Source organism: Mesoplodon mirus (assembly GCF_964341445.2).
Source record: "Mesoplodon mirus genome assembly, chromosome: 7".
NCBI classification, from domain to species: Eukaryota; Metazoa; Chordata; class Mammalia; order Artiodactyla; family Ziphiidae; genus Mesoplodon; species Mesoplodon mirus.
The window spans coordinates 131,335,765-131,361,429 of NC_138983.1; the positions used below are offsets into that span (position 1 = coordinate 131,335,765).

Here is a 25,665-nt window from a genome sequence, read left to right on the forward strand (position 1 = left end):
CCAAGTTATTCAGATAAAGCACCTTTCTCAGGAGAGGAGATCCAGCCGAAGAGCCCCTAGCTTTCCCTCAACCCTGTATCCTGACTGAATTCCTCGCTTCCTCCCTCCCCCTGCTCCCCCTCAAAGAAAAAGCAGGGAGTTAGATTAATGAGAGCTGCCTGGCCAGCCGTCGCTTTGAGAAAGTTTGGGCTGTGATCCTATTTCATTCGGCTGATTGGAGCAGCCTTGGCTCGGAGGTAGAGTCCCTCCCCAGGGATCCCGGGTACAGTTACGCTAGCCGTCGCCGCCTGTGCACGCCCTTTCTGGACAGAAGCGACCCCCGCTCCTCGCCCCCTGCTCCTCCTCTTTTGTTTTCATCCAGCGTCTGCTTCCTCTCTCTCTCTCTCTCCCTCTGCCTCTTCCTCCCGCTCTCTGCCTCCCTGCAGCGCCAAGACCGGCTCCCCAGCCTAGTCCGCCGAACGCAAACCGCTGAGAGTTTGCCGAGAACCGCCCCCTGGGGCCCGGGCCGCCGAGTCCCGCTCGGGCACGGCCGCCGCCAGCCGGCGAACGAGCGCCGCCGAAGGAAAAGCAGCGGAGCGCGCGAGGGGAGCCCCGGAGGGCGGCCGGGCGGCCGAGTTAGACTCCGGGGCGGTCGCGCCGCGAGCCCCCGCGCTCCCCTCTCCCGCGCGGCGCTCCGGGAGAAGAACTTGCTCCGCTCGCGACTCGAGCGGCGAGCGTTTCCTAACGTGAGAGGCCGGGCGCCGCGGGCGAGGGGCGGGGAGCGGGGCCAGCGGCCCGCGAGGCGCCGGGCGGAGGCGGCGGGCCCCATGCCGGCGGCCAACATGATGGAGAGCTTGCAGCCGCCCGCCCTGCAGGTGCCCGAGCCGCGGGGCGCGCCTGAGGGCAGCCGGGTCTGGTCCAGCTCGTCGACCCCCACGCTCCGCCGCCGGCGCTTCAAGATGCGCCGCACCAAGAATGTGCAGGAGCCGAGCCTGGAGGCCGGGCTGAGCCGGGACCTGCCCGGCGCCTTGGCCCCGGGCAAGGAGTTTCTGCAGCTGCCGTCCATCGAGATCACGCCCTCCAGCGACGAGGACACCCCGTGGTCCAACTGCTCCACGCCCAGCGCTTCCCCGCGCCGCAAACGCTTCCTCCTTCGCAAGTGGCTGCGGGTGAGTGAGCGGAAGGAGTGCAGCGAAAGCAGGTACGTGCCTGTCCCGCCCCAGCCGTCTTCCCCTTTCCTCTCCGGCCTCCCCATAGCCGTTGGGGAGGTGGGGGGTGTGTGTGTGCCCAGGGCACCCCGGGGAACTTCGCCGAGGATTGCAGGAGCCATTCGCCAGGGTGGACGGCTTCCCCACGTGTCACCCATCTCCCCAGTCCAGGCCGGGGGGCCGGTGACTTTCCATTACACGGGTACTCGGGGCTTCGTGCTGCGTCCCATCCCATTGGATCCTCACAGCAACATGAATAGTAACAGCCACAGCAGCTGATGTTTATTGAGCCCTTATCGTTCTCGGTCAGTATGATGAGCACTTCACAGTCCATCTATCTCCACGTTTAATCCCCACGAAACCTCTTTGAGGTCGGTACTCCCGTCAGTCCCATTGTACGGACAGGGATCGTAGAAGGCGAGAGAGGTTAAGTGGCTCCTCCACTCAGACTTCAGTTTCTAAGCTCCATTTCAATTTTTATTATTTTATTGTGGGCCACCCCGGGTTGCCTTTCCTGGCCCCCATGTGTAGAGGAGGTGGCGGAGTATTCACATTGAGTGAGTCACATTTCTTACCACAGAGAATCTTTAGACATCTAGGCCTGGTCCGCACCATGATGGTTTGTGCCAGCTACTTTTTGTCTGGATAAGCGTGGCATCTGAGTGGTCGGTGAGTTTGCTTTCCCAGGGCAGAGGACTGGTGTAGAAGACCATAGGGCAGCTCCACACAGCCTTGGCCAGGGGTTGTGTTTGAGCCAAGCCCATTGCCTGGTGGAGGAGGGGGGCAGTCCTCAGTGGCTCACTGATGTCTTGGACCCCCCCCCATTTACCTTCAGGCTCTAGGGCCCTGTCTCCAAGCAGTGGTCTGTGCCTTTGTGTGGGGCAGACAAGTGATTGGCCACCTTCCCCGGGACTCCTCCTCCCATTCTGTTCAATTCCATTCATTTTAGTTCAACAAGTATTTATTGGATGTTCTTGTGAGTTCAGTCTGGTACCAGCTAATGGTGCTATGGCCAGGAGGCAGGGAGGGAGGGTGGGTAGAACTGGGTAGAGTGTGGGGATGTGGAAGTTGAGAAGGAGGATGGGAGGAGGCTTGGATAAGAAATGACGGCCTGTGAGTTTCCCTGGTATTGAGGAGATGGAATCTTTGGAAGACATACATTATGTGTGCCGTGTGGTACTGACTATAAGGCAAAGAGAGGAAGAAGACTTCTGGAAGGAAGAGGCTCAAACCACAACACGTACAGATAGGTAGTAGAAAACAGGAAGAATATAATGTCAGGGGCATGAGATCAGGAGAGGGGAACAGTACAGATGAAGGCGTGAGAACAGGGTGAGGTGTGTCGTTGAGGGGACGCTGAGGAATTGGGCTGGGTTACACGGATGGTGAGCATTTTACGCCTGCCAGGCTTTCTTTCTCTTTTTTGGTTGTAATGACTGGATGAGGTTATCCCTGCAGGTGCAGACGTAAAGCTTTGTTCTGGGGCGTTTTGGGGACCTGAGGATAGCAATTCTTTCTGTACTCTTACTTCATCCTGTCACCTTTTCCAGAGAGTAGAGGGAAATGGGGCAAGCTTGGTGGGAGCTAATCTTGAACTAAGATAGTTCATCCAGGTTTAGTCAGCTTTCCCCTCAAATGTAAGAAACCCTAAAAGAGGCCCTATTTTTTTTTTTTTGCTGTATGCGGGCCTCTCCCGTTGCAGAGCACAGGCTCTGGACGTGCAGGCTCAGCGGCCATGGCTCACGGGCCTAGCCACTCCGCGGCACGTGGGATCCTCCCGGACCCGGGCACGAACCCGTGTCTCCTGCATCGGCAGGCAGACTCTCAACCACTGCACCACCAGGGAAGCCCAGAGGCCCTATTTTGATCCTGAGATTCTGCCATGTGTACTGAGGACAGAATATGGGGAAGATTCTTACGCTGGTAGCCAGGGAAGGGATAGGGGAGGGTTTGGTTAGATTTAGGGAAGTCTGTCTTGGTTTAGAGAGTCTGTCTAAAGGTGCAGTGGAGGGACTTCCCTGGCTGTCCAGTGGTTAGGACTCTGTGCTTTCACTGCCAAGGGCACGGGTTCGATTCCTGGTCCGGGAACTAAGATCTCTGCAAGCCGTGTGGCCAAAAAAAAGTTTAGTGGAATCTTCATTTTTGTTGGAGCAGGAAACATACTTTTAAATCAGGAAGGGTTTTCACCTTCTAGGAGAAGTTTAAAAACTGGCAGTTGGGAATTCCCTGGCAGTCCAGTGGTTAGGACTCCGCACTCTCACTGCCAAGGCCCAGGTTCAATCCCTTGTCGGGGAACTAAAATCTCACAAGCCGCATGGCACAGCACACCCCCAGATGGCAGTTGTTTTCAATGGCGGCTTGCTGGATTAGAAGAATATATGTATATATGTATAAAAAGACAACTTCTGGATTCAAACCCAAATTTGTCTGACTCAGATCTCTACTCTTAACCACTGTTAAACTGCCTCCTGTTGGACTCTATCTCGATTGTGGCCAAAACAAAAACCCATCTCTTTTAGGCCTTGGAAATAGAAGGCTTCTTGGAAAGAAAAGAAGCAGTCAAGTGAAGGGGTGCTTGTAAATGGCCAAGATGATTCCCTGAGGAGGGATTGACATTTAGAGGCAATAGGGCACAAAGAGAATTGGAACTCAAGTCAGGAGACGTGGGTTTAAATTTTAAGTTCTGTCATTTCTTCGCTGTGGAGCCTTGGACACCTCCCTTCACCTGTTTCATCTTCTCCATCTGTGGATTAATGGGAGGTCTCAAGTGATAGACGTGGAACTGTTTTGTAAACGTCCTCTTGCTGTGCAAAGGGGAAGGATTATTGTCATCATTCTGTGAGTGGCTCACATGGAGTGGATGTGTGCTTGAGAGTATAGGTTACATATGCACGTGTCCTGGAGCAGCACCTGGGACTCCTCACACGTTACCTGATTTGGATATAATGATTGGAAATTGACCCAGCTCAGGCTTGGATTAGGGGGATTAGCACACCAGGCCCAGCACAGCGTCCTTCCTCTTCACTGTCCCCACCCCAAGTCTACCTCTCCGCAACAGAGAAAAGCCCCTTTCAGGCCTGCGATGCAATTCTGTCTGATGTGGTAGAAGGCACGGGGTCAAGAGGGCCTCAGCTTGTGGATTTTAACTGCACAAAGATGAAAATATAAAGAGAATCAGGAGACCCCTTTCTTTTCCTTAATCCTGGGAAGAAAGAAGTAGAGAAAATGGTGAAGTTAGCAAAGACCTTGGGGGCCAGTACTCTGAGTCCAATTTTGTCTGTTTCATCCTTGGATCTTCACTGTCTAGCACTGTACTTGGCCTTGCGTCATGATCAATAGATGTTTATTGATGGGTAAATTAATAACAATTGAGTGAGTGATTCCTTTTTCTTTCCTCTTTGGAGTGAAATTATCCTTATTCATGAATCAGGGAAAATTTCCTGGAGGACATGAGTCCAGAACTGAGTATTTTGATGTGTGACAGTTTTATTGAGATATAATTTACATCCCATGCAATTCAGTCAGTTTTAAAGTACATAATTCAATGGTTTTTAGTATATTCACAAATATGTGTAACTATCACCACAGTCAATTTTAGAACGTTTTCATGACCTTGAAAAGAAACCCATACCCTTTATATATCACCCTCAATCCCCCTCTATTCCTTGCCCCCAGCCCTAGGCAATCACGAATCTACCTTCTGTGGAGAGCTGAGTTTTGAATGGGAACCAGAAGCTTCTTGGTGAAGGCAGTTTGCGTGTGCTGGCTTGAAGATGGGGATGGATGACCAAGTGTGGTCTTGAAGAGGGATGTGGAAAAATGAGGGTGGTGAGGTGATGGGCCGACAGACTATGATTTATGCTGAAGAGTTCGAATTTCAATTAGTCCGTCAGTCAACAAAGATGTATTGAGATCCTATGGACAGTGTGCTTTGTCTGCAAAGAGGATTCAACTCAACGGGGAGCCATTGTAGGTTCTGTCTGTCTCTTCAGTGTTGGTCTGCTTAAGGTTCTGAATCCAGGCTTATTTCTTCTTCTCCGTCTCCCCTCCCTCTCCCTCACCCCACCCCCTTTCCTTCTCCTGAATCTACATACTATCGTTGGACTGTTTTATTCACTCTCTTGAATCTAATTATTCCTGCATGGTGATGATTCTCACACTTACATCTCAGACCTCATCTCTTTCCTCAGCCTTAAGCTCATCTCTCCAACTGGCTGATGGGCATTTCCATTGGAATGTTCTTCAGAACAGTCCATAACTGAACTCTTCACCTTTCCCTCCAAACCAGTTCCTCTCACTCTATTCCTTGAGGTGAGGGTTGGTACCCTTCAGTTTTGCACGGTTTCCTTCCTTGGGAGGAAGTCTGTCTTCTCATCTCCACCACCATCTCGGCTCCCTGGGCCACCACCATCTCTCACATATGTTATTCAAGCATCCTCCTAACTGGTCTCCCTGATGCCGCTCACCCTGCAGCCAGAGTTACGGTTCAGTGCCTTGGATGGATGCTTCCTTTTATTTCTAGGTCTTCACAGACATTGTTCCTTTGTGTGGAATTCCTCTTCTGTAACACTGACCCCCTTGGCCACCCTGCCCTTCTTCTCCTTTGGATCTTACCTTAGTTATTGTCCCTCTAGCAGGTATTTCCTGACTCGCGTATTTTTTTTTCATTACATGGGCTTCTCACTGTTGTGGCCTCTCCCGTTGCGGAGTACAGGCTCCGGACGCGCAGGCTCAGCAGCCATGGCTCACGGGCCCAGCCGCTCCGCGGCATGTGGGATCTTCCCGGACCGGGGCACGAACCCGTGTCCCCTGCATCGGCAGGCGGACTCTCAACCACTGTGCCACCAGGGAAGCCCCTGACTCGTGTATTTATTACATCTGTGTTCTTAAGTTGTGACTACTTGGTCACGTTGTATCTTTCACTGGATCAGAAGCTGTGCGGGCAGAGTTAATTGTGTTCAGTGTTTGTTTTATTCAGTGCTGGCTAAGCTCTTTGCGTGGAATGTAGTAAACATATACTTAGGGAGTGAATAAATAATCAAATGGATGAAGGACTCTAAGGAAATTTGATTTTCATGGAATTCTATTGGAAATCATTTTACAAAGCAGGAAGTCCTCTTGAAGTTGAATAATTATGCCCTCGTGGGCCATTTATGTAAATCTGGATTACTATGTATTGTTTGTCTGTTTTAAGTCTTTTGGTTTCTTTCATGGTTTTTCCTTTGTACTGTGTCTTCCCTCAGGCTGCAAGTGCCCATAGACCAGACATGGCTGCTCTTCTAAGGGTGTTCTCTATTTGGGGAGACAACTTTGGCATCACCAGGTGAAGAGTGGTTGACCTCTCCCAAAACGAGGCTCCAGAGAGCAAGAGCACATTGGGGGCAATATTTTGGCTTGTAGTTAACCCGGGGCCCCGGTACAAATAGTGCTTAGCCTTTTCCCACCAAAGACCTGTGGCAACTTTGAAGGCTATTTTTATTTTGGGAGCTGTGGTTGCCATGGTAACACAGTACATTTTTCCTAGTCTTCTGATTCCAGGTCAGGACAACAGTTGTTCCTCTTGCAGGAGAGAAGGACTTTGTGATAGGTGCACCCTTCCTTCTACCCTTTTTCCCTCCTCCTTAATCAAACCAATATTTATTGAACACATGTTACCTGCCAGGTACTGTTCTAGACACCAGAACCAATAGCGAACAAAACGGTTTCTGCCCTAGAGAGTTTACACCCCAGAGAGGGGAGGAAGACAGTAAACAAATTAACAATGCAACGGTGACCCCTACTTATTTAAAAACAGGTTACTTGAGCACATCACTGAAAGGGAATCAGTGTGTTTTCTAAACTTGGGAAATCAGGAGTTGTAAAAGGAATGCCTTCTACGCTGCGCTGGAGAGAGATATGTTGGGCGTGGAGCTGGGGGCTGACTCCCCTCCCACCGATAGTAGGACTTCATTCAGTTCTGGAATGCAGATGCACCTGTTTCTCTGACCTCTCCTGGGCCTCTCTCTGCAGCTGTCAGGTGCCAGGGCAGTTGTTCTGGTGTTTTGCTTCTTTCTTCCTCTTTGCTCCAGTGGAAGCCAAGAGCCAAAGGGCTGCCAATACAAATGGCCCTTCTTTATGTCGTGTAATGAGAGCCTTGAAGGCAGGTTGGGAATGCCATTAACTGGGGGACGATAGAGTATGGAGCCTTGAACTGGGAGCCTGGGGAGAGGTGCAGAGGAGAGAGGGGATGCTGACACCTGCTGTTGGGAGATTCCGGTCAGAGCGGCAGAGAATGGTGCCTGCTTGGACACAAATGAACGCAGTGCTGGCAATAGCAATGTGATAATCTCTTAACGTGGGGAGCATTTGATCCTTTTCTCCGTGATTTACAAGGCCCCGGGCTCCGGAAGCCGGCGCAGAGTATAATTATTCTTTGTATTTGCCCCAGCACTTACCACAGTGCCTGGCACACACCGAGCCTTCCAGTAACATGCTTCTGGCACGACGCTCCACCACTTCATTTGTTCCCGCATCCTAGGGGGTGGATGTAATGAGTATGTCCACTTGGATTTAAGGGAATTGAAACTCTGAAACATGCCCACCTCCATACAACTGAGTAATGATGGAAACCTGAGTCAAAAAGGTTGTGTCCCGTCACCTTTAATTTAGGCCTTTTTCTGTATTGTACAAACATGTATACATCTGGCATTATACCAAGGCTGATGTTTGTGTGCTGACGATGTGGGTCATTAAAATCCACCGGAAATGGTAAGTAAAGACCAAATATTAGAAGTGGCTGTTTCAGCATGCCTCACCCTGTGAAAAGCTTTGATTGGGTTTTACTTCCCCTCCATTCCCTTCCCATTTGGAGGGACACGTTAAACCTTCAGGCTGGGCTTCCCTGGTGGTGCAGTGGTTGAGAGTCCGCCTGCCGATGCAGGGGACACGAGTTCGTGCCCCGGTCCGGGAGGATCCCACATGCCGCGGAGCGGCTGGGCCTGTGAGCCATGGCCGCTGAGCCTGTGCATCTGGAGCCTGTGCTCCACAACAGGAGAGGCCACAACAGTGAGAGACCCGCGTACTGCAAAAAAAGAAAACAAAAAAAACCTTCAGGCTGTCACAGCAAGGCGAGTCCAAATTCCGCAAAATATGACAGCTTGGTTGCTCTGTGCCTGCCACTGAGCTGTGACTGGCCTGTGCCCTTGAAGGGTTTAGTCTAGTGTATTTATTATTCATCCACTCATTTGTTCAACAACAGATTTTAATTGAGTGTCTATTAGGCAGTCAATGAAATCATACAAATCATAAAATTTGAAAATGTGGCCAGTGCTTCCACAGAGGGGACACCAGTAGCCGTTAACATTTGGTCGTCCTGGTGATTGGCCAGCCTTTGTTGTGAAGGACATCCTCTCTGTAGAAGATCTTCCCGAGGAAGTGGGGTTGCATGGACATTTTGTTTTAGGAGAGCAGAAGCAATTTCCTCACAACATAAGGTCTAGCTCATTCATTTCACAGAATATGCAAAGATGGCTCATGTTTTGTTGGCTGGAGAATCCCAGCTGTGAACATGGGGGTAACCAGGGCTTTTTCTGCTCCTTCCACTTTCTGCTGGACATAGAGCCATTGAACTTTCCTTTGGTTTCTCCAGCAGAGGATGGGCAGGAAAAACAAAAATTCTGTTTCTCACAAACATCGTTGATGCAGTGATTCAGAATTTAGGTATTTTGGGCTTGTTAACTGCACTTTTCTCCCTCATAGCCACAGAGAATCTAGAGTCCTAGAGCCTCTACCCGCAGTTGCCTGCTAGATTAAGGCCCCTTTGCTTGACAGGTGCTATTTACAAATAATTCACTCTCACTGTCTTAATCAGCTCAGTAGTATCCTCAGAAGGTTAATAAGAAGTACTTGGCACCGATAGCCTCATCCACCAGAGGGCAGACAACAGAAGCAAGAAGAACTACAATTCTGCAGCCTGTGGAACGAAAACCACATTCACAGAAAAATAGACAAAATGAAAAGGCAGAGGACGTTGTACCACATGAAGGGACCAGATAAAACCCCAGAAAAACAACTAAATGAAGTGGAGATAGGCAACCTTCCAGAAAAAGAATTCAGAATAATGACAGTGAAGATGATCCAGGACCTCGGAAAAAGAATGGAGGCAAAGATTGAGAAGATACAAGAAATGTTTAACAAAGACCTAGAAAAATTAAAGAACAAACACCTAGAAGAATTAAAGAAGAAACAAACAGAGATGAACAATGCAATAACTGAAATGAAAAATACACGAGAAGGAATCAGTAGCAGAATAACTGAGGCAGAAGAACGGATAAGTGACCTGGAAGACAGATTTGTGGAATTCACTGTTGTGGAACAGAATAAAGAAAAAAGAATGAAAAGAAATGAAGACAGCCTAAGAGACCTCTGGGACAACATTAAACGCAACAACATTCGCATTATAGGGGTCCCAGAAGGAGAAGAGTGAGAGAAAGGACACGAGATAATATCTGAAGAGATTACAGTCGAAAACTTTCCTAACATGGGAAAGGAAATAGCCACCCAAGTCCAGGAAGTGCAGAGAGTCCCAGGCAGGATAAACGCAAGGAGAAACATGCCAAGACACATAGTAATCAAATTGACAAAAATTAAAGACAAAAAAAAATTATTGAAAGCAACAAGGGAAAAATGACAAATAACATACAAGGGAACTCCCATAAGGTTAACAGCTGATTTCTCAGCAGAAACTCTACAAGCCAGAAGGGAGTGCCACGATACATTTAAAGTGATGAAAGGGAAGAACCTACAACCAAGATTACTCTACCCAGCAAGGATCTCATTCAGATTCAATGAAGAAGTCAAAAGCTTCACAGATAAGCAAAAGCTAACAGAATTCAGCACCACCAAACCAGCTCTACAACAAATGCTAAAGGAACTTCTCTAAGTGGGAAACACAAGAGAAGAAAAGGACCTACAAAAAAACCCATAGCAATTAAGAATATGGTAATAGGAACATACATATCGATAATTACCTTAAACATGAATGCGTGAAATGCTCCAACCAAAAGACACAGGCTTGCTGAATGGATACAAAAACAAGACCCATATATATGCTGTCTACAAGAGACCAATTTCAGACCTAGGGACACATACAGACTGAAAGTGAGGGGATGGAAAAAGATATTCCATGCAAATGGAAATGAAAAGAAAGCTGGAGTAGCAATACTCAGATGAAATAGACCTTAAAATAAAGAATGTTACAAGAGACAAGGAAGGACACTGCATAATGATCAAGGGATCAATCCAAGAAGAAGATATAACAATTATAAATATATGTGCACCCAACATAGGAGCACCTCAATACATAAGGCAACTGGTAACAGCTCTAAAAGAGGAAATCGACAGTAACACAATAGTGGGGGACTTTAGCACCTCACTTACACCAATGGACAGATCATCCACACAGCATATTAATAAGGACACACAAGCTTTAAATGACACAATAGACCAGATAGATTTAATTGATATTTATAGGACATTCCATCCAAAAACAGCAGATTACACTTTCTTCTCAAGTGCACATGGAACATTCTCCAGGATAGATCACATCTTGGGTCACAAATCAAGCCTTGGTAAATTTAAGAAAATGGAAGTCATACCAAACACCTTTCCAATCACAATGTTATGAGATTAGAAATCAGTTACATGGAAAAAAACGTAAAAAACACAAACACATGGAGCCTAAACAATATGTTACTAAATAACCAACAGATCACTGAAGAAATCAAAGGGGAAATCAATAAATACCTAGAGACAAATTACAATGAAAACACGATGATCCAAAACTTATGGGATGCAGCAAAAGCAGTTCAAAGAGGGAAGTTTGTAGCTATACAAGCCTACCTCAAGAAACAAGAAAAATCTCAAATAAACAATCTAACCTTACACCTAAAGGAACTAGAGAAAGAAGAACAAACAAAACCCAAAGTTAGTAGAAGGAAGGAAATCATAAAGATCAGAGCAGAAATAAATGAAATAGAAACAAAGAAAACAGTAGCAAAGATCAATAAAACTAAAAGCTGGTTCTTTGAGAAGATAAACAAAACTGATAAACCTTTAGCCAGACTCATCAAGAAAAAGAGGGAGAGAACTCAAATCAATAAAATTAGAAATGAAAAAGGAGAAGTTACAATGGACACCGCAGAAATATAGAGCATCATAAAAGACTACTACAAGCAACTCTATGCCAATAAAATGGACAACCTGGAAGAAGTGGACAAATTCTTAGAAAGGTACAACCTTCCAAGGCTAAACCAGGAAGAAATAGAAAATATGAACAGACCAATCACAAGTAATGAAAGTGAAACTGTGGTTAGAAATCTTCCAACAAACAGAAGTCCAAGACCAGAGGGCTTCACAGGTGAATTCTATCAAACATTTAGGGAAGAGCTAACACCCAGCCTTCTCAAATTCTTCCAAAAAATTGCAGAGGAAGGAACACTCCCAAACTCATTCTATGAGGCCACCATCACCCTGATACCAAAACCAGACAAAGATGCTACAAGAAAAGAAAAGTACAGACCAATATCACTGATGAATATAGATGCAAAAATCCTCAACAAAATACTAGCAAACAGAATCCAACAACACATTAAAAGGATCATACACCATGATCAAGTGGGATTTATCCCAGGGATGCAAGGATTCTTCAATATATGCAAATCAATCACTGTGATACACCATATTAACAAATTGAAGAAGAAAACCCATATGATCATCTCAATAGATGCAGAAAAAGCTTTTGACAAAATTCAACACCCATTTATGATAAAAACTCTGGAGAAAGTGGGCATAGAGGGAACCTACCTCAACGTAGTAAAGACCATATATGACAAACCCACAGCAGACATCATTCTCAATAGTGAAAAACTGAAAACATTTCCTCTAAGATCAGGAACAAGACAAGGATGTCCACTTTCACCACTATTATTCAACATAGTTTTGGAAGTCCTAGTCATAGCTGTCAGAGAAGAAAAAGAAACAGAAGGAATACACATTGGAAAAGAAGAAGTAAAACTGTCACTGTTTGCAGAAGACATGACACTAAACATAGAGAATCCTAAAGATGCCACCAGAAAACTACTAGAGCTAATCAATGAATTTGGTAAAGTTGCAGGATCCAAAACTAATGCACAGAAATCTCTTGCATTCCTATACACTAACAGTGAAAGATCAGAAAGAGAAATTAAGGAAACAATCCCATTCACCAATTGCAAGAAAAAGAATAAAATACCTAGGAATAAACCTACCTAAGGAGGTAAAAGACCTGTACTCAGAAAACTATAAGACACTGATGAAAGAAATCAAAGATGATACAAACATGGAGAGATATACCATGTTCTTGGATTGGAAGAATCAATATTGTGAAGATGAGTATACTACCCAAAGCAATCTACAGATTCAGTGCAATCCCTATCAAATTACCTGTGGCATCTTTTACAGAACTAGAATAAAAAATGTTAAAATTTGTATGGAGACAGAAAAGACCCCGAATACCCAAAGCAATCTCGAGGAAAAAGAAACAGAGTTGGAGGAATCAGACTCCCTGACTTCAGACTATACTACAAAGCTACAGTAATCAAGACAGTATGGTACTGGCACAAAAACAGAAATATAGATCAATGGAACAGGATAGAAAGCCCAGAGATAAACCTACACACCTGTGATCAACTAATCTACGACAAAGGAGGCAAGGATATACAATGGAGAAAAGACAGTGTCTTCAATAAGTGGTGCTGGGAAAACTGGACAGCTACATGTAAAAGGATGAAATTAGAACACTCCCTAACACCGTACACAAAAATAAACTCAAAATGGATTAGAGACCTGAATATAAGACCAGACACTATAAAACTCAGAGGAAAACATAGGAAGAACACTCTATGACATAAATCACAGCAAGGTCTTTTTTGATCCAACTCCTACAGTAATGGAAATAAAAACAAAAATAAACAAATTGGACCTAATGAAACTTAAAAGCTTTTGCAAAGCAAAGGAAACTGCAAACAAGGTGAAAAGACAACCCTCAGAATGGGAGAAAATATTTGCAAATGAAGCAACAGGCAAGGGATTAATCTCCAAAATATATAAACAGCTCATGCAGCTCAATATTAAAAAAACAAACAACCCAATCCAAAAATGGGCAGAAGACCTAAATAGACATTTCTCCAAAGAGGACACACAGATGGCCACAGGCACATGAAAAGCTGCTCAACGTCACTAATTATTAGAGAAATGCAAATCAAAACTACAATGAGGTATCACCTCACACCAGTTAGAATGGGCATCATCAGAAAATCTACAAACAACAAATGCTGGAGAGGGTGTGGAGAAGAGGGAACCCTCTTGTACTGTTGGTGGGAATGTAAATTGATACAGCCACTATGGAGAACAGTATGGAGGGTCCTTAAAAAACTAAAAATAGAATTACCATATGACCCAGCAATCCCACTACTGGGCATATACCCAGAGAAAACCATAATTCAAAAAGATGCATGCATCCCAATTCATTGCAGCACTATTTACAATAGCCAGGTCATAGAAGCCACCTAAATGCCTGTCGACAGATGAATGGATAAAGAAGAAGTGGTACATATATACAATGAAATATTACTCAGCCATAAAAAGGAATGAAATTGGGTCATTTTTAGAGATGTGGATGGATCTAGAGACTGTCATACAGAGTGAAGTAAGTCAGAAAGAGAAAAACAAAATATTGTATATTAATGCGTATGTGTGGAACCTAGAAAAATGGTACAGATGAACTGGTTTGTAGGGCAGAAATAGAGACACAGATGTAGAGAACAAACTTATGGACACCAAGGCGGGAAAGTGGCGTGGGGTGGTGGTGGTGGGATGAATTGGGAGATTGGAATTGACATATATACACTAATATGAATAAAAAGGTAACTAATAAGAACCTGCTGTATAAAAAATAAATAAAATAAAATTCAAAAAAAAGAGACAAGCTCTGGCCAATGATGAGCTGATATGGGAATCCGAAGTCTCAGCACCTTTGCCTCAAGCGGGGTAATACCAAAAAGACATCCTAGCTCAAAGCTCCCCATGGAATTGGGAAAAACAAACAAAAAAACCTGCAATAGTTGGCACCATGCAGGGAACTCCAAACCCCACTCATCCAGGTTAAGTGGATAGGTAATGGAGAATGATTGAATGAATGAATGAAGGAACCTTTAAAAATAAATATATTGTGTATTTAATACATATAAATATTACATATGTATGTGTGTATTTATACACATATGTATATATACATATATTTTTAAACCCTGGGTGTCCCATAGGGCAAGTGAGGTCCCATTGGCCGTGGGATGGTGACTCACATTTACCAGCAAGAAATTTTAATTTGCGTATTGAATACGGTTCTTGTCTTGATGTCAGCAGTCGGGTTAGATCCATCCACATCAGAGAGACTTAGAGACTTGACCTGCCCTGTTCTGGTTGAGGACAGGATAAGCCCACCTGTGGCTGAGTGATGATGGGTCTGGAGTCACAGGTGGTGGCGACTGATTGTGAATTAGAGAGTGATGGGGGCAGCTGAGGAAGAGAATGTTTCCACCTCTCCCAAGGCTGTTCCTCTGCAAAATACTGTCCAGAACTTCCCAGGCCGACCCTGTTCCTCACTCTGTCTACACAGATGACTTCCCAGGGGCTGCCTTTGACTTTTATTCCAGTAGCAATTTCCAGCCTGCTTCAATGGGGTAAAATTCCAGCCTGGAGCGAGTTTTCTTCCCTCGGGCTGCTTTGCATCATTAGTTTCCTCCCATGTAAATGGAGGATCATGATAATCCCCACCTTGTAGGTTGGTTTGAAGATGAACTAAGAAAGGCAAGGCATCTCTCTGAAGTGTCTGTGCACAGTATGTGCTCACTTTCTGATGTTTCCTTTTATCTCCCTCCCCTTCAAATTCAAGGGAAAGAGGTGTTTTCATATTGGTGTCCTTTGGGGCCAAGCTTATCTGATCTGAAGGACAGGCCCTGGGACCTGTGGTTCTTTGTCATTGCACCACCTTTGCTGAGTCACTTGGGGTTGGCAGACCTGAAACAAATAGTGGTCCAGAGGGTGGTTAGGGCAGTGTGATATCAGCTAAGGCAGCCTGTCCCGTCTCAGTATTATTTCCCCGTGCACTTCTGGAACCTGATCCCCCTTCTCACGGGAAAGGGAGGGGCCCTCCTAAGTAACCAGTGCTGAAGGTGTTACACGTATTTTGCCTGTGCTGAATTTCCTGTGATGTGGCTTCATGAATCTTTGATTTCGGCTTAATCAGTGCTGCCTAAGGCTCTGTTGGAGGACTAAATGCTGGAGGGCAGGACTATCTTCTGAGATTGAGATGAGTGACATCCTTTGATATGCAGGATAATAAGGCGAGAAGATGCAGAAAGAGAACTTTTAGAAAAATGAGAAGAAGTTGTAAGAAAGAGCCAAGGTAAGATTTAAAGACAGTCTTTAAGAGAGAGGTGAGGGGGGTAGCGGGAGGTACAAACTGTTAGGTGTAAGATAGGCTCAAGGATGTATTGTACAACATGGGGAATAGAGCCAATATTTTGTAATAACTAAATGAAAGTTACCTTTAAAAATTACATAAAAAATTAAAAATTAAATTTAAAAACATATGAAGCATTTGTGAGATTAGGATTGATTTTGTGTGTGCTCTGTGGTGCTTGTGCCATCTTTCACGAGACTTATTTGGGGAACTTATAGTTTGAGAAACACTTTAACTTGTTATATCTGAATATTTTATGAGCACTTAGTCTTATATTAGTAGGAATATTGTGATCTGTTTTATCTCCATCAACATCAGTGATAAATATTGTTTGAATATGTACTGTGTAAGAGACATGTTTAATATTTAGGAAAATAGGAAAGCAAACATTTAAGTCTGCTTTGGTAGAATCTGCCACTTAATACTGATGTGAACTTGACATATTTTTTTCTTTTTTGAGATTCCTCTTCTCACCACCCAATTTTATTATTTTCATTATATTTTTCACTTTTGAAATTTTCCTATTTTTTAAGTTGTCTTTTTTTTTTTTTTTTTTTCTTTTGCGGTACGCGGGCCTCTCACTGTCGTGGCCTCTCCCATTGCGGAGCACAGGCTCCGGACGCGCAGGCTCAGCGGCCATGGCTCACGGGCCCAGCCGCTCCGCAGCATGCGGGATCTTCCCGGACCGGGGCACGAACCCACGTCCCCTGCATCGGCAGGTGGACTCTCAACCACTGCACCACCAGGGAAGCCCTTTAAGTTGTCTTTGTTGATGATCCGTATCCCTTCTCTGCAGCTCTACTGCTAAGCCACAAGAATTTGAGGTCTTTAGGAGCAGGGGCCTTGGCTGCTGCTGTGTCTCTGGTTAGAACAGAGCTGGTACCTAGAAAACACTCAACCACAGCACAGAACGCATACATTTTATGGAATGAACCGTGGTTAGTAGTTATCCTCATTATGAGTGAGTGCACCAAAGGGCTAGGAAAAAAATGTAAAATACCTCCTCTTTGCTCCAGGAGTTTATATGCTCGGACCGGAAGGGCAGCTGTGGGCAGAACCCTGCTCTAAGAGTATGCTGACTAGAGTTTTATTTTTTGCAATGCTATTAAATACCTCTGTGGCTTTATATGTGTCTCTTAACTTCTTTGGCCTTTGGTTTCCTGTTCTGAAAGGGAATGAAGCAGACAAGATCTTCTTTTTTTATTTTTCCCCCTTTTAAAATATTTATTTATTTTGGCTGCGCAAGGTCTTTGTTGCAGCATGCGGGATCTTCGTTGCAGTATGCATACGGTATCTAGTTCCCTGACCAGGGATCGAACCTGGGCCCCCTGCATTGGGAGCGCGGAGTCTTACCCACTGGACCACGAGGGAAGTCCAGACAAGATCATCCTTTTAGGCCTCTTTTTGCTGTCAGGGTTGGTCCATGACTTTATTAGTAGAATTATAGACGATGATAAAATGATAAGCTGCAGACAGAGTAACAGTGAAAGGAAGCAGGACTCAACAGGAGTCTGCAGAAGTGAGCCAGGATGGTTTCTGTCTCTGCCTGTGAAACGCCTCTCCAGGTATCTGAGTGACACTGGTCCTCCACTCCCTGCTGTGCAGCCAAGGCCACCTCGCCCTCCTGGTTCAGTTCATGCAACTCCCTTCTCCGCCAGTCACTGAGCTTTCAAACTGATTTTCCCCGCAGAGATCCTTACTTACTAAAACCTTACTCAGCTTCCTTGCATGTTTAAGGCCAGAAGGGGCCTTTGTGGTCATCCAGCACTCTCAGCAAACTGAGGTTCAGAACGGTGAGGCTACTTGCTCTGTGTGCTGCCGAGTTAGTGGCAGAGCCAGAGCTGGACCCAGACTTCTGAGCCCAGCCCCAACACTGTTGCTGCAGTGTACTTGTGCTCTGTTTTCCATATGTTTTTATTCTTTTTTTTTTTTTCCGTACGCGGGCCTCTCACTGCTGTGGCCTCTCCCGTTGCGGAGCACAGGCTCCGGACGCGCAGGCTCAGCGGCCATGGCTCACGGGTGCCCAGCCGCTCCGTGGCATGTGGGATCTTCCCGGACCGGGGCACGAACCCGTGTCCCCTGCACCGGCAGGCGGAATCTCAACCACTGCGCCACCAGGGAAGCCCTGTTTTTATTCTTAATAGGTGAGTGTTGCTTTACGCATGACTCCAAAATGAGTGTATAGGGATGCTCTAGAGAACCCAGTTGGGTGCCCTGAAGTCTTTTCATAACCCACTTTAGCAGCCCTCCTGCTCTCGCTGCAGATACAAGGCTCACTGAAGATTTGCTACAGTCTTATCTTACCGTTAGTTGATGAAGGTGGTAATAATTAAGTAGTCAGCAGCTATGTATTGCTTGCCGCACATTTGTTTTGCACTGTGCTAAAGTGGTGGGAATGCCAAAGAAAGAGCTAGAACTGCCCTCAAGTGCTGGCAGGCAGAGGAAGCAGGACCTTCCAGGTTTCTCCCTCGCCTGCTCCCATCACCTGCAGTCGGGCACCTCCTACCTCTTTCCCCGCTCGTTGGTTCTCTCCATCCTCATCTCCTTAGCTTGAGCCTTCATCCCCTCTGCTTTACTGAGAGGACTTCCTTATAGGCCTCCCACTTAACCCTTTGCTTTCTTCTAATAATCAAATCACTCCCCTCTCCAGATTTCTTCAATGCCTCCTTGTCCTCTACAGGATGAAATTGCCTGCTGTTTCTGTAACACACAAGGCCCTTTGTGGTACAGACCCTGCTTACTTGCGCACATTCATCTCTTGCCGTTCCCACGTCCTCCTTCATCTCCAGCAGTGTGGGCTTCATGCTAAGGTCGAGGTCCTTGACTGAGCTTGCATCTGTTTCTTGCCATGTACCAATCTCTCGGAATGTGGTCTGCTAGTCAAATTTTACTCATCTTTTAAATGTCAGCTCAAATACTTCCTCCTCTGTGGAGTGCTATCTGTGTTCCCATGCAACCCAGGTGTTCTTTCACTGGTATGGGTACTGAACTTTGTACATACATTTCCCCATCGTGCCCTCTGTGAAGCAGTTACCTTATCGTGTGTAATCTCATTGTTTGATGGACTGTCTCTTTCTCCACTAGGCAGTAAACTCCTTCAGGGTAGAATGTATCTTTCTCTTTGTGTTCCCTCAAATGGAGCCTGGCACATAGTAAGTGCTCCGGAAATGCTGGTTTGAATGAAAGATGTAATTTCACTAAGTACTATTGAAACTAAGTCAAGGATGGAATACTTTTTACCCCAAGAAGGAAGAGTTATTCCAAATGCTGTAGAAATGTCAGAAAGAATTGAGATAGGGAAAAAGGCCATTAGGCAGTCATTGGTGACCTTTGATAAAGGAACAGTTTGTATCAGGCAGTAGAATTGGAAGCTTGATTGTAGGGGGTGAAGTGAATAGAGAGGGAGTGGGTGCAGCTGGTGGGGATCACCATTTCGGGGAGGTGGGTAATGAAAGGGAAAAAGGTGGGTAGCTTCAAGAAGTATGATGCAACCCAAATAGTCTGAGCCATTTGGAGTGAATATTCGCCCTCTTGGGGCAACTGGGCGTCACAAATACCAACTTGTCTCATCCAAATGAGACTGGCAGCTGAGCTCAGGAATGGAGCCTGCCCATGCAGTGTCATTCATTACCTTCTCACTCAAATTGCCCAGAGAAGGAACTGGATGTAAAGATGAGTCTGAAGCAGGTGGCTTTTTTGATCTAAAGAATCCTAGCTAAAGAAACAGGGAAGGGCCAGGGTTTTCCCTGCTTATTGTAACCCACCCCCCCTCATTTACTGCTGAAATGTGAGTGATGGGCAGGAAAGAGAGAGGAGAACAGGAGCATTTTGAGTGACAAGAACGTGTAGGGTATGTGTGTACACGTGGAATACTTTTTAAGTGTCAACTCTGCAGATGGGCAATTACAGAATGGAAGTAGAGCTTCTGGACTAGCTCTCTGTGCTCCTCTAATTTCCCCTCAACTCTGAGTCGGATCTCCTTAGCCAGTGATTCGTGTTGTTGGGGAGGAAGAAAAATTTCCTGTATCCTTCTAGGTTCTTCTGGCTGGTCTAAGAATGAAATTGACATGAGACAGATGAACAGGAGAAAATCAAACAGAAGTTCAGTAACGTGTGCACATGGGAGAGACCCAGGAAATCTGAGTAATTTGCCATAATGGCCCAAGCCCTCTCCTTAAATACCATCCTCAGCTAAAGACGGAAGAGGATGCTGAGGGTGGGGAGAGTCAGTTCTGGGAGGTGACCGGGAAAGGCACAGTGTGAACAAGGGTGATTGTGATTCAGATTTCAGTTGTTCCCTTCTCCACTGATAAGAGTTGCCGGAGATTTGGTCCTCCTCCTCTTCCGGGTGGAGAGGGAGACGGCCTGATAGATGGAGATTTCCCTTACAAACGTAGAAGTCTCTTACAGAAGGGCAACTCCTACTTGGTTTTTAGAGCCCTTCCCAGGTCTGCTGTTTTCTCAGAAAATAACCAGCTTAAAACAATCGATGTGCCAAAGAGACATATTTTAGGGTGGCCAATTCTGCTCCCATATTAGGTATATGCTCTTAGCCCAGCAGAGTTACATAGAGGACTCAGACCTAGAGGACTCAACACTCTTGCGGGCTTCAGGCATCTTCCAGCACAATCGCCGGCCTAGTCCTGAGCTTGGAAAAGCACTTAAAGGATGTTGTTGTAGGAGGGGCGCTGTGTTGGTCAGAAAGAACATCGTAGATGAGTTATAGTTACAGTGGGGTTAGGGCAGATGAAGGGACTTGGTTACATTAAATGGGACACTTGTAGTCTTGCTCTAAATAAATCAAGATCAATCAAATAAAAAATATTTCTTCAAATACTGACTTTTAAGTGAGATAATGTGAAAAATGCATAGAGTAGGCACTCAGTACATGTTAGTTTCCCTTTTCTCTATGAAACAAACTTTTGGTTCTTCATAATTAACTGTCTTTAGCCTTTCAGCTTCATTTCTCAACACACATTAGGGTTCTTGAGGGTAGGGTCTTTGGGTACTTTTGTGTCTGCTGCTTTCTAGCACAGTACCTGGCCCACCCAAAGTTTGCTTTCTCATCTTTTCCCTGTTTACAGGCTGCCATTCAAAGAGTTCTTTAAATGAATTTTAAGTGAATGAATGATCCACTTTGTAGATTCTCAAAATCTGTTTTATGCCTTTGTCCATGTGGGTGAATCCCAGAGCAGAACTTGAAGAGGGTTAACTGAATATAGGACAGGATGCGATGGGCGGGGTGGGAGGTTGTTTCATTAACATTGTCAAACCAAAAAGTAACGATTTGTGGTTTATTCAACTTCTGTTTTCTTTTGTTCACTATTCTCATAACAGGTGTTCCAGTACCTGTTGCCTTCTTGCTAGTAAAAAGTGGACAATGAGGGAATTTCCTGGTCCAGTGGTTAGGACTCTGTGCTTCCACTGCAGGGGGCGAGGGTTTGATTCCCTGGTCAGGGAACTAAGTAAGATCCTGCATGGCGCATGGCACGGCCAAAAAAAAAAAAAAAAAAAAGACAATGAGTGGCGTATACCTTATCAGAAAGTTTTCAAAGTGCTTGGCTGAAAAGATAGGCATTTACTCCTGTGTGGAAAATCATTTGTGGAAACAGATCAGGCTGTTAGACCCTGACATCCTCACTCTAGGTCCAGTCCATACTGTTTCTTCCCAGGCCCCTGAGGGCCTCTCTGTGAGTTGTTAAATGACCAAAGTTCTTGGTTGGAACTGTTTTTATTTCTTCTAATGAAAAAAAACAAAAAAACAAAAAAACCATGATAACAGTTTTACCATAAACCAGTTTTTCCTGGGGCTAAGGGCAAAGTTGGGTGGGGGATGGATGGGGATGGGGACGGGAGTGGGGCCAGGGAAGGGGAGGCAAGGAGGCTGAAAGGCCTCTTTCTGGAAAACAGCACAGCCTGCAGTCTGTCCTTGAACCCCACGGTCCCTCCATGGTGTCTGGCCGTTTGTCTGTGATAGGGTTTCTGCATAAACACCCCCCCTCCCCCATGTGTCCTTTGTCCTATAGGACTCAAGAATTCGTCCCTCCTTCTAGATGCATCAGCTTCTCCTCTCCTTGGGTGCCTCTGTCCTTGGCCCCTGGGGCAGAACACAAGGCTTTTTGTATCTTGCCTACCTTAACCTTCAGGACTCATACACTTTTAGCTTAAGGGATTTGAATTCTGTTAACTAGAGGGAAACAGACAGGTGGTGACAAAATTAACTGGGAAGCCAGAGTCATAAAATGTCTTGAAAACATTTATTTTTAATTGAGTTGGATCTTCAATCAGCTGTACAATAGACTCTTGCCGCTTTTTTGGGGGGACGAGGGGGGGTGAATCTGGAACGTTCCTGTGGGAATTCACCAGTTGTTTCTGGAGCATCAGCTGCCCAGTCTACTCCAGGTTGGCTCCTACCTCGGCTGGCAGTAGAATCAAGTTGGCACTGCCAAGTGTTTCCTATGCTTCTTTCTGTGAAGAGGCCCTCAGGGCACTTGCATTTCTGCTCTGCGGCTGGCCTATCCTTCCTGAGTCCTGCTCTCAGACCTAAATGAGATGGTCCTGGCCTCCCTGGTCTTCAAAGCCTCCCCCTTGGGCTCAGGCCAACCCTCCCCTGGCTTCCTGGAAGCCTCTCAAGGCCTGGCTCTGGCTCTAGGAAGTCCTGCGCTCTCGCCGGGCACAGTGCTCTGGTTTATTTGGTGTGCCTGTGGCTTTTTCACCAGCTTGTTGATGAAACAGCTCTACTCTGAGCCGTAAGTTATTTTTTTCAGTTATCATCAAACACTAGTTTATTTCTGTGATTTCACCTGTGGCCTTGAGACCTCATGGCAGGTTGCATTATCGGTCCCATCTCACGTCAGTGCCTGTTGACTGGTGCAGGCAAACGCTTGTCACTTATCGTTTCGAGGTTTCTGTGGCCTTGGACCTCCCAGATGTTCTTGCTTTCTGGTCAAGGGCTGCCTCCTGCAGGGCAGAGACGTCGGCAATTTCAGCAGAATGAACATTAGGCTCTTCCCAGTGCCCCCACCCCAAGCTCACATCTCCCCCGGTCTCATCACTGAGGTCATCCCTGCCGCCCAGCCCTTCCCAGTCTTAAGTGAAGGCTATGGCCCAGCATGGTCATGTGCTCAAGGTGAAAGAATCAAGAATTCTGGAGTAGAAAGCCTGGGTTGAAATCCTCATTCCTTAGCTTACCAACCATTCGCTCTTAGACATGTCATGTATTCCCCTGAATCCTTATTTTCTTCATCTTTAAAATGAGGATCAGGAATTCCCTGGTGGTCCAGTGGTTTGGACTTGGCGCTCTCATTGCCGAGGGCCCTGGTTCGATTCCTGGTCGGCTGGTCGGGGAACTAAAATCCCACAAGCCGCACGGTGCAACCAAAAAAAACAAACAAAAAAAAACAATAAAATGAGGATCAGAGTATGTATATACATGTATATATATACACACATATATTTTATCTACTTTATAAGGTTGGAAAGATCAGATGGAAGAATGTACAAGAAAGCACTTTGTAGACTGGAGAGCACTGTTTAAATGTGAAGGATTACTGTTAGTATTAAACATATTAGTATGCAATAGCTTGACTACACTGAAAAAAAGCAGCCAGTACTTGCGCTAAAGGAGGGTTTCTCTGATGCAGCCAACAGGTTATCTCCAACGCTCGGGCAGGGCCACTATCAACACTGGCGATAGCTGCTCAGGCTTGGATTTGTCACAGCTCTGCAGCTCCAAGGGTCAGGTAGGAAGAGAAAATCAGTGAGGCCCTGGAGAGACAGCCAGGCTTCTGTGTGACATGGGGCTCGATTGGCCAAGGTGGGAGATGCAGTTATTGAGGTGGGGTCTGTGGGATCATGTAGAAGAGACATTTAGGAGACGATATGGACAAAGCTTGGAGGAATGAGTGGACGTGGTGTATTTGGAGAGCACAATTGGCTCAGTGTCAACAGAACTTAGGCGGAACTTCCTGTGGGGAGAAGTTGAGAAGTTGGTTTTGTGTTGTAAGGCCTCGTGTGTGACAAAGGTCTTTGGACTGTCATCTGTGACATTAGGGGCAACCTTCAGAGGACTTGGGAAGAGGCATGTCTAGCTCTGTTTTAGAAGATAAAGGTGGTGGTCTAGGCGAATTCCTTGCTGGACCAGCTTGCATCCGCCAGTTGTGCACATAGCTTCCCAGTTGTGATATTTTTAGTGACATCACGTTGGTGCTTGAAATCACACGTGGTGGGAGAATTTACAGCACAGAAGTCAACAAGTGATACAAGTCATTCCCTTTTCCCCTTCAAACTGGTTGTTAAAAATTTATCCAGGGACTTCCCTGGTGGCGCAGTGGTTAAGAATCCACCTGCCAACGCAGGGTTCGAGCCATGGGCCGGGAAGATCCCACATGCCGCGGAGCAACTATGCCCGTGCACCACAACTACTGAGCCTGCGCTCTAGACCCCACAAGCCACAACTACTGAAGCCCGCGCGCCTAGAGCCCATGCTCTGCAACAAGAGAAGCCCCTGCACTGAGAAGCCCGCGCACCACAACGAAGAGTAGCCCCCGCTCGGCGCAGCTAGAGAAAGCCCACGTGCAGCAACGAAGACCCAATGCAGCCAAAAATAAATAAATAAGTTTATTAAAAAAAAATTATCCAGCACAGTTAAGGGGCCATTTCAGTAGGGCAGGACTTTAGTACAATAGTTTTCAGACTTGGGATATGCCTTAAAAATCCTTCAGGCTCCACCCAGACACCCAGAATCAGAATCCAGGGCAAGTGAGGGTGTAGGAACCTATTTTTAAAAAACTTTTCAGTCAGTTCTTGTGCAGCCAGTCTGGTATGACCGGGGCAGGGACAGGAGGAGTAGGGAGGAGGGGATGGATATAAAAGATGTTTCAAAGGTAGGAGCAACAGAACTCGGCGACAGATTGGAGGTGGGGAACGGAGGAGAAGGAACCGCTAAAACTATTTCCGAGTTTCCTTGTTTGGATAGCTAAGTGGATGGATGGTGATGCAGGTGGCTGAGCGAAGGAAAGCAGATGCAAGTGGTTTGGTAGAAGAGGTGAGCGTGCGGGAGGGATCAGGCAGTTTGGGACGTGCTGCTGGAGGAGCGCATGGACGCAGGGTTTTGGTCATGTCCTGTAAGCAGCTGGGTCTGGGGAACTGAGGCTTGGTGGAACGGTCCAAGCTGGTGGTACAGGTTTGGGAGTCAACCTGTGGGTCGTTGAGGCCATGGACTTGCACGAGATTATCAGGGGAGAACGTGTAGTGAAAAGAAGGTGACTGTGGGCAAAACTCTAGCCATGCAGAGGGTAGTAGAAGCGGAGCCAAGAGGAGATCCAGCAAACACCAGTTTGTATATTGATTACGGAAGTCAGTGGTTCCTTGGAGGGCGGGGTTCCTTTAGGTATTAACAAAATTTCCAAAGGCTTAATAGAAACCACACATTGTTTCATTTGAATTCTATCAACCCAATGTGGTGAGGCGTGTTATTGGATGCTGACCTGAATGGTAGCTGTGTGCCTTTGACTAAAAACACGCTCACAAATTAACCAGGAGACAGATAGTGTGTTGTCAGTTATCTCTTTCAAAACCTGATAGTTGGGAATATAATTTAAGGGTTCTTGGTGTGGAGGAAGTAGGGATGTGTGGGGAGCACAAGCAGGGGCTCTTGGTGTGTCCTGGGAAAGTCTCCTGACTTGTTCCTGTGAGGGGAAATGGACGGAGAAGGAACTTTAACCCATTTTGAGCAGTTTAGATAAAGTGACCAGGATCAAGATGATTGTCCAAGGGACATCCCTGGCGGTCCAGTGGTTAGGACTCCATACTTCTACTGCCAGGGCCCAGGGTTCGATCCCTGGTCGGGGAACTAAGATCCCGCAAGCCACGTGGTGCAGCTCCCCCCAAAAATATGATTGTCCAAGATCAGGTTTTGAGGTTATCTGTGGACAAAGT

The 25,665-nt window shown here is 46.1% G+C and overlaps 1 protein-coding gene across 2 annotated transcripts in view; it reads left to right on the forward strand.

The window, feature by feature from the left end:
* Positions 1 to 806: 806 nt before the first annotated feature.
* Positions 807 to 25,665, forward strand: part of GRAMD1B (GRAM domain containing 1B) — a gene marked incomplete at its 5' end in the record, with an annotated part of 165,000 nt that continues 140,141 nt past the window's right edge. Inside the window, one exon of one of the 2 annotated variants that reach the window (XM_082627161.1) lies at positions 807 to 1,180. In XM_082627161.1, the coding sequence (XP_082483287.1) occupies positions 807 to 1,180 (374 nt within the window). Of the gene's footprint in view, positions 1,181 to 15,542; positions 15,670 to 25,665 lie in introns of those variants that run through there. The other variant, XM_082627156.1, reaches the window with a different exon arrangement.